Source organism: Alosa alosa, chromosome 17 (genome assembly GCF_017589495.1).
Source record: "Alosa alosa isolate M-15738 ecotype Scorff River chromosome 17, AALO_Geno_1.1, whole genome shotgun sequence".
Taxonomy (NCBI): Eukaryota; Metazoa; Chordata; class Actinopteri; order Clupeiformes; family Clupeidae; genus Alosa; species Alosa alosa.
Window position 1 is genome coordinate 22,713,103 of NC_063205.1, and position 8,990 is coordinate 22,722,092.

Sequence of the window (8,990 nt, forward strand, 5' to 3'; positions counted from 1 at the left end):
AAAGCTCAAAAGGATACGAACAAAATAGAACAGTTCGGAAATGACATATCTGTTTTCGTATAAAAATGGAGCATAAATAAGGGTTTAGTAGATCCATCAGCTTCTTTAAACGAATTACGTCGCTGTAGGCTCTAGCACATAGTAAGATCTTGGTGTGGTTTTATGCTTTTCCACTGTCTTCTTCATTTTAAGGAGTTCTCTGTATTTAAAAATGTGATTTTAGAGTGAATGGGTCAGACTGTTCAAATGAGCAATGAAGCAATGAGGTTAGATAACACACACACACACACACACTCACACACAGTTAAAACACACACACACACGCACACATAGTTTAGTCACACACCTGCTCAGGTGAGAGAGTTCAGTGTGTGTGTGTATGTGTATCTTGTAACTTGGTGGGATTGAAAGGTTATCACCTGCCTGCCTGTCTGACCTTTTGGAATGCCTTGGTGACCCCACCCCCCTCTGCCACTAGTGGGTTTGGTGATTGAAAAGAGGGAGGTGCTTCAGATGATGACAGACAGATGAGCACCCTGAAGTGGGCGTGGCCTTTGACCCAGTGACCTGTCTGTGATGACAGGGACCAGTCAAGGAGAGGTGAGGCGCCAACAGGTGGGATCGTTTAGTGTGTGTCGCCATGTTTATGAGCTGGCAGTGTGTTAAAGTGTGTGTGTGTGTGTTTGTTTTTGTCAGTGTTGTGTGTATAAGCTAGCAGTGTTTTAAAGTGTGTGTGTGTGTGTTTCTGTGTGTACTTTTGTCAGTGTGTTGTGTTTATGAGCCAGGAATGTGTATAAAGTGTGTGTGTTGTTTGTCAGTGTCACCATGTTTATGAGCTGGCAGTATGTTTGTGTGTGTGTGTGTTTCTTTTTGCCACATTTTCCTCTGATTTGAAAGGAGACCACTATAGTGAAACAGTGATTGGCAGGTCTGACAGAGGATTCCGTCTTTATGTGACACAGCTGTGTTCAGGAGTCGCACATTTCTGTTTTTAGAGTGGCACACGGATTCTTGCTTCATTCATTCATATGTGTGTGTGTGTGTGTGTGTTAGGGAGTCGCACTCGGATTCTTGCTTCATTCGCGTGTGTGTGTGTGCGCGTGTATGTGTGTGTTCGGGAGTCGCACTCGGATTCTTGCTTCATTCGTGTGTGTGTGTGTGTGTGTTCAAGAGTCGCAGTCAGATTCTTGCTTCATTCATGTGTGTGCCCGTGTGTGTGTGTGTGTGTGTATGTGTGTTCGGGAGTCGCAGTCGGATTCTTGCTTCGATCTGTCTTTGTTGCTGAGTTCCAAGTACATATTAAATTCTTTGGTTAGGGCTTACAATGTGAGTAAATGACAAGCAAACAAAAACAAAATGTAGTTTAACAAATCACACGGCTTTGTATTACATTAAACATTAAAATAGCAGTATAAAAATATATTCACGAGTAATGGAATAGTTATTTAGTCCATAAGAGGCAAAGAGCCTGCATATCCTGAGTGCACAAGGGTGAGGATCGCAGACAGGAGTGAGAGAGAGGATAGATGTGTGATTAGAGTTGTGTGTGTGTGTGTGTGAGAGAGAGAGAGAGAGAGTGTGTGTGTGTGTGTGTGTGTGTGTGTGAAAAATAGTGTGTGAGTGTGTGTAAGGTGTGTAAGATTTGTAGTGTAAGGTGTGCTACAGTATGTGCATAGTGCAGTGTGGTTAGGTTGTGCTGTATTGTGTATAGTCCATAATCTCTCGTTGTGCTGGGCCACAGGTTTATAGGGGAATGTAATAGTGAGTGTGGGTTCCGATGGCACCGAGTTTGTGTTCTGCTCCCTAGCGTCCACGTGCTTCTGGCATGACGTTTGGGCTCGTAGCGTCCCTCTCGGCCGCCGGGCGCCTCAGTCTGTGTTGGAGATGAAAGCGTGTGGCCAGCTGCCCGTGTCGAACATGTGTGACACCACATAGTTGCCGTAGTCGCCGTCGATCAGCTTGGCGGCGTTGTTGCGCGCGAACCAGCAGTCCACCGTCTGCCGGCCGCTGTAGATGCGCCGGGACTTCTTCACCACGGGCACCTTGCGACCTTTGACCTTTAGGGCGGTGCGCGGCGGCAGAGGAGTGGACTGAGTGGCGCCCCCTGCTGTCGGCTGCCCTGTGGCGACGTTAGTGCCGTTAGTGGCGTTAGCGCTTAGCTCAACTAGTCCTACCTCCTCATTCAGGAATTGACCTGCAGGAGGAAGCACAGGGACAAGTTATATGGGTGTGTGTGTATTATCATCTCTCTATGAGTGAATATACATTTGAAAGCATGTATGTGTATGTGTATGTGCATGTGCATGTGCGTGTGCGTGTGCGTGTGCGCGTGCGTGTGTGTGTGTGAGTGTGTGTGAGTGCATGTGTGAGTGCGTGTGTGTGTGTGAGTGCATGTGTGAGTGCGTGTGTGTGTGTGTGTGTGTGTGTGTGTGTGTGTGTGTGTGTGTGTGTGTGTGTGTGTGTGTGTGTGTGTGTGTGCGAGTGCATGTGATCCTGTGATCTCTTACCCAGGAGGCCGTGCGTGTCCTTGCTGAGCCCCTTGCTGTTGCCGATGTAGAAGCCCAGGTGGTCCCTCTGGTAGGGGGCGGGGTTTTTGTACTGATGCAGCAGGATGACGAATCCGATCGTCCCCCTGATGGTCACCGTGACGTTTGCGCTGGCCACTATGACGACGGCCAGGTCGCCTGACTTCACGGAGACGCTCTTGTCGCAGGGCAGCACCATGCGGTCACGGCCGTCCAGGATGACCTTCTTGGGGGTCACCTCGATGTAGGAGCGACGGGGCTTGTCAGCCACGATAGTGATGGTGCTGAAGTATGTCCGCAGTTGCTTGTGGCTACCAGGAGGGGGCGGTGCTCCAATCAGCTTACCGTTAACCGTTACGCCTACAGAACCGTAATACCATAGAGTCAGAGAACCACATCAACGGCATGCAAAAACAATATGGAGTTGGGATATCAAATAAACAAAATGGCAACAATTAATCCAGAGAGAGAGAGAGAGAGAGTAAGTGAGTGAGTGAGTGAGTGAGTGAGAGTGAGAGAGAGAGAGAGAGAGAGCGAGAGAGAGATAAATGGAGAGAGAGCGAGAGAGAGAGTAGAAATAACAATACACCTACTCACGTAAACCACATAATAATATCCAAGCCATCTGAATTGCTCAAAGTCAATGTAAGTAACATACCCATACACCCACATGTCCTCACATCACTAAAGCCTAACACATTCATACACCCACATGACATGTCCTCACATCACTAAACCCTAACACAGTCATCCAAACCAAGCTCAACACATCACTAAACCCTAACACATGCATCCAAACTAAGCTCAACACATGAGTTAATAACCTAACAGAGGTTAGCTACTGAGCTGTCTCAACACATGAGTTAATAACCTAACAACAGTGGTTAGCTGCTGAGCTGTCTCAGCTATTTGCTTCTGTAGGAAGAATGAAGGACTTCTTAACTTCTTTAGACTGGCAGATCTGGGTGTGTATGTGTGTGTGTGTGTGTGTGTGTGTGTGTGTGTGTGTGTGTGTGTGTGTGTGTGTGTGTGTGCAGGTGTGTTTCTTAACTTCTTTAGACTGACAGATCTGGGTGTGTATGTGCGTGTGTGTGTGTGTGTGTGTGTGTGTGTGTGTGTGTGTGCAGGCGTGTTTCTTAACTTCTTTAGACTGACAGATCTGTGTGTGTGTGTGTGTGTGTGTGTGTGTGTGTGTGTGTGTGTGTGTGTGTGTGTGTGTGAGTGTGTGTGAGTGTGTGTGTGTGGGGGTGGGCGGGCGCGTGTGTGTGCGGGCACGTGCGTGTTCCTTTAACTTCTTTAGACTGACAGATCTGGGTGTTATTATTGAGCTCTTTGCTTCTGTGTACTGACCAGACTGAGCGTGGTCTGTGACAAGGCGCAGGACGTGGCCGGGCTCTCCGTTAATGTTGAAACACACGGTCAGTTTGCTCAGAGGAAACTCCACCACAAAGTGAGGATCACCGTCAGCTGCATAGAAGAAATCACACACACACACACACACACACACACACACACACACACATACAAAACACAAACATATTATATATAATATATATTAATTACACATATTTACTCACACATACACACAGCTCCCATCACATATTGAAAAAATAACTCAAATATTCTATTGAAATTGACATGTTTATTGATGTTGAAATCCAAAAAGGCTGATTAACGCGTGTTTTTATGATTGGGTTTGTGATGGTGGTCAGTCACACGTGTTTTTATGATTGGGTTTGTGATGGTGGTCAGTCACACATGTTTTTATGATTGGGTTTGTGATGGTGGTCACTATTCTTCTCTCACTGGTCCCACTGATGGGAGTGGGACGGCCAGTTAAACATTACGAGAGTGAGCAGGACCTGCGTTAAACACAGTATCAGATAAGAGAGTGTGGAGAGGGAGAGAGGGAAGGAGAGAGGGATGGATGGAGAAAGGGAAGGAAGGAAAGAGGGAAGGAGAGAGGGGTGGAGGAGAGAAGGGTGGAGGAGGGAGGGAAAGAGAGAGGGGAGGAGAGAGAGGTGAAGGAGAGAGGGGTGGAGGAGAGAGAGGTGGAGGAGGGAGGGATGGAGAGAGGGGAGGAGGGAGAGGTGGAGGGGGGGTGGAGGAGGGAGAGGTGGAGGAGAGATAGGTGGTGGAGGGAGAGGTGGAGATGAGAGGGAAGGAAGGAGAGAGGGAATGAGGGAGGGGTAGAGGAGGGAAGGAAGGAGAGAGGGGGAGGAACAAAAGAATGAGAGAGAGGGAGTTTCAGTAACAGATTTGCCAGATGGACTCATGGCAAAGCTGTTACTATACGGCTCAAATGTTAGTTGTGGTTTCTCTCTCTCTCTCTTATTCTCTCTCTCTTGTTCCTCACACCATCTCGCTCTCTCTTCCCTCTTTCTTTTCTTCCATTCTCTCTCTTTTTCTCTCTTTCTCTCTATCACACACACACACACACAGAAGCATGTACGGACACTCACACCCACCCACACACACACACACACACACACTCCCACACGCCTCTAATCAGAGCTACCCAGCAGGAGTTCCCAGAGTGCTTTGCACTGGCACTAAGAGGCAGCGCTGGTTGCAAATTAGGGTCAAAAGAGGTTAAATTACAGAGGCACCCAAACCCCAATACTGTACATTAACTCTGCTTTCATCTCTCTCTCTCTCTCTCTCTCTCTCTCTCTCTCTCTCTCTCTCTCTCTCTCTCTCTCTCTCTCTCTCTCACACACACACACACACACACACACACACACACACACACACACACACAGATGTTTCATGTTGTCCAAAGCAACAACTAGCTCAAAAATGTGAGAAAATTACCGGATGTTTTGGAGATTTGCAACCTGGTTTGGCGTTTGCACCTGGTTTGGCGTTTGCACCTGGTTTGGCGTTTGCACCTGGTTTGGCGTTTGCACCTGGTTTGGCGTTTGCACCTGGTTTGGCGTTTGCACCTGGTTTGGCGTTTGCACCTGGTTTGGCGTTTGCACCTGGTTTGGCGTTTGCACCTGGTTTGGCGTTTGCACCTGGTTTGGCGTTTGCACCTGGTTTGGCGTTTGCACCTGGTTTGGCGTTTGCACCTGGTTTGGCGTTTGCACCTGGTTTGGCGTTTGCACCTGGTTTGGCGTTTGCACCTGGTTTGGCGTTTGCACCTGGTTTGGCGTTTGCACCTGGTTTGGCGTTTGCACCTGGTTTGGCGTTTGCACCTGGTTTGGCGTTTGCACCTGGTTTGGCGTTTGCACCTGGTTTGGCGTTTGCACCTGGTTTGGCGTTTGCACCTGGTTTGGCGTTTGCACCTGGTTTGGCGTTTGCACCTGGTTTGGCGTTTGCACCTGGTTTGGCGTTTGCACCTGGTTTGGCGTTTGCACCTGGTTTGGCGTTTGCACCTGGTTTGGCGTTTGCACCTGGTTTGGCGTTTGCACCTGGTTTGGCGTTTGCACCTGGTTTGGCGTTTGCACCTGGTTTGGCGTTTGCACCTGGTTTGGCGTTTGCACCTGGTTTGGCGTTTGCACCTGGTTTGGCGTTTGCACCTGGTTTGGCGTTTGCACCTGGTTTGGCGTTTGCACCTGGTTTGGCGTTTGCACCTGGTTTGGCGTTTGCACCTGGTTTGGCGTTTGCACCTGGTTTGGCGTTTGCACCTGGTTTGGCGTTTGCACCTGGTTTGGCGTTTGCACCTGGTTTGGCGTTTGCACCTGGTTTGGCGTTTGCACCTGGTTTGGCGTTTGCACCTGGTTTGGCGTTTGCACCTGGTTTGGCGTTTGCACCTGGTTTGGCGTTTGCACCTGGTTTGGCGTTTGCACCTGGTTTGGCGTTTGCACCTGGTTTGGCGTTTGCACCTGGTTTGGCGTTTGCACCTGGTTTGGCGTTTGCACCTGGTTTGGCGTTTGCACCTGGTTTGGCGTTTGCACCTGGTTTGGCGTTTGCACCTGGTTTGGCGTTTGCACCTGGTTTGGCGTTTGCACCTGGTTTGGCGTTTGCACCTGGTTTGGCGTTTGCACCTGGTTTGGCGTTTGCACCTGGTTTGGCGTTTGCACCTGGTTTGGCGTTTGCACCTGGTTTGGCGTTTGCACCTGGTTTGGCGTTTGCACCTGGTTTGGCGTTTGCACCTGGTTTGGCGTTTGCACCTGGTTTGGCGTTTGCACCTGGTTTGGCGTTTGCACCTGGTTTGGCGTTTGCACCTGGTTTGGCGTTTGCACCTGGTTTGGCGTTGCACCTGGTTTGGCGTTTGCACCTGGTTTGGCGTTTGCACCTGGTTTGGCGTTTGCACCTGGTTTGGCGTTTGCACCTGGTTTGGCGTTGCACCTGGTTTGGCGTTTGCACCTGGTTTGGCGTTGCACCTGGTTTGTTTGCGTTTGCGTCTGCTTTCGCGTCCGGTTTGGCGTTTGCACCTGGTTTGGCGTTTGCACCTGGTTTGGCGTTTGCACCTGGTTTGGCGTTTGCACCTGGTTTGGCGTTTGCACCTGGTTTGGCGTTTGCACCTGGTTTGGCGTTTGCGTTTGCATTCGCGTCTGTCTGAGTTCCTCTGTTTGAGTCGGCACCAGAGGGCCTGCTGGTTGTAGTGACTGTTCCTGTGCTCGTGGCTATACCTGTAGACAACGGGAGGGAAAAAAAATGATTTATTAGACTGTAAATGATAAAGATATGTATCAAAGATGATAATCAGAAACATTAGCAGTCAAACTTTTGGACTTTTGGACTTCCTTATCTGACTATTCTTACACTCGTGTATCATGAATTAACACACATGGGGTTATGTTGTAAGCAACTGTAAAATAAAGCAAAATATGATACAGTATGTTTAAGGCTCTACAAAGCATCCAACCTTTACTGTGATGACAGCATTTCCCACTCTTAGCATTCTCTCAACCACCAAGTTCGACTCTGGGGATGGTCTCCAACAGTCCTGAAGGAGTTCCTAGACATGCCGAGCACTTCCTGGCTGGTTTTCGTTCACTCGTGTGAATCAAGCCAAAAGAAGTATTGGTGTTTGTGACGTGTGACCTCTAACTGTGTCTAGGTCCGATCCCATCGTCCCAGCTCAGATCAGTTTGTGCTTGTGTTTGTGTTTGTGTTTGTGTTTGTGACCTCTGACCTCTGACTGCGTCTAGGCCCGCTCCAGTCAGCAGCCCGGCAGCCTTCATGCGCCGCTCCGTCTCCAGCTCGCGTTGCCGTAGCGGCACGTCCTTCTCCATGACGATGCTGCGGTCGCTGTTGCTGGCGGTGACCTGCACGTGCAGCGTGTCTGCGCTGCGGTTGGTCAGCTTGCCGGCGATGACGATCTCGGAGCCGTTGAAGTAGTTGGTGAAGAGGTGCTGCGTGACGTACTCCACCTGGTCCTCCGAGTACTCCACGTGGATGTCCGACAGCAGCGGCGTGCCAATCTCATCATAGAACCTGAACAATGTGTGTGTGTGTGTGTGTGTGTGTGTGTGTGTGTGTATGCATATGAGTGTGTGTGTGTGGGTGTGGGTGTGGGCGGGGGGGTTTGTGTGTGTGTGTGTGTGTGTGTGTGTGTGTGTGTGCATATGAGTGTGTGTGTGTATATGTGTGGGTGTGGGTGGCATGTGTGGGTGTGGCCAGACAGACAGACAGAGAAAACAAAGAGTATGTGATTACACAGCTACAAGAAGTCGACACTCAGACTTCAGACATCCTGTTTGCACTGCACCTTGTGTGTGTGTGTGCGTGTTTGTGTGTGTGTAAATGAGTGTGTGTGTGTGTGTGTGTGTTGTGGGTGTGGGGGGGTCTTGGGTGCTGTAAAGCCAACAGCTCCGTGACCTTGTCATGATGAGGAATCATTAAGCTGTGGGACTAATGCCTGAACTTCTTGACCATCTGAAGGAGCTATAGAAACAGTCAAGGCCATTGAAGCAGTGTGGTTGTGTGTGTGTGTGTGTGCGCGCAGGCTGCCGGAACAACCTGCCGTGTCCTTCAACATCTTTATTGGCCTATCCCAGGTTAACACACACACACACACATACGCGTTTGCAACAAATTTGCCTCCCCCAAATGAAAAGTCACACTCACACAAAGTAACGCACAAAGTAACACTCACCAAGGCACAGGAAGAACAATGTCCACGACCACACACAGACACATCCTCTATACATGAAAACAAACATACACACACACACACGCACACGCACACGCACACACACACACACACATAAACACAAACACACACACACACACACACACAACTCCAGGCTATCCCTTAAACACACACTCACACATCACGTTTGCATACCACAAAAATATACGTTATACGGAATGTTCCTTCATAGGAAGAATTCATTGACCTCCTGTTGACCTGTCAGGCTGTTCCTTCTGTTGTCTTTAAGTTAATATTTAATCACGGTGGCTCCACAGTACTGGTTTGTGTGTGTGTGTTTGTGTGTGTATGTTTGTGTGTGTGTGTGTGTGTGTTTGTGTGTGTGTGTGTGTGTGTGTGTGTGTGTCTGGTATCCAAGACTG

At 49.2% G+C, this 8,990-nt stretch overlaps 1 protein-coding gene across 1 annotated transcript in view; it reads right to left on the bottom strand.

Annotated features, from left to right (window-relative positions):
* Positions 1-1,626: 1,626 nt before the first annotated feature.
* itih5 (inter-alpha-trypsin inhibitor heavy chain 5) overlaps positions 1,627-8,990 on the bottom strand; it is a 22,370-nt gene continuing 15,006 nt past the window's right edge. The window contains exons 10-16 of the mRNA XM_048267599.1: positions 7,609-7,910; positions 6,854-7,102; positions 5,451-6,765; positions 5,340-5,362; positions 3,876-3,992; positions 2,508-2,885; positions 1,627-2,194 (exon numbers count right to left, since the gene is read on the bottom strand). Of these exons, the coding sequence (XP_048123556.1) occupies positions 1,869-2,194; positions 2,508-2,885; positions 3,876-3,992; positions 5,340-5,362; positions 5,451-6,765; positions 6,854-7,102; positions 7,609-7,910 (2,710 nt within the window). The 3' untranslated portion in view covers positions 1,627-1,868. The remainder of the gene's footprint in view (positions 2,195-2,507; positions 2,886-3,875; positions 3,993-5,339; positions 5,363-5,450; positions 6,766-6,853; positions 7,103-7,608; positions 7,911-8,990) is intronic.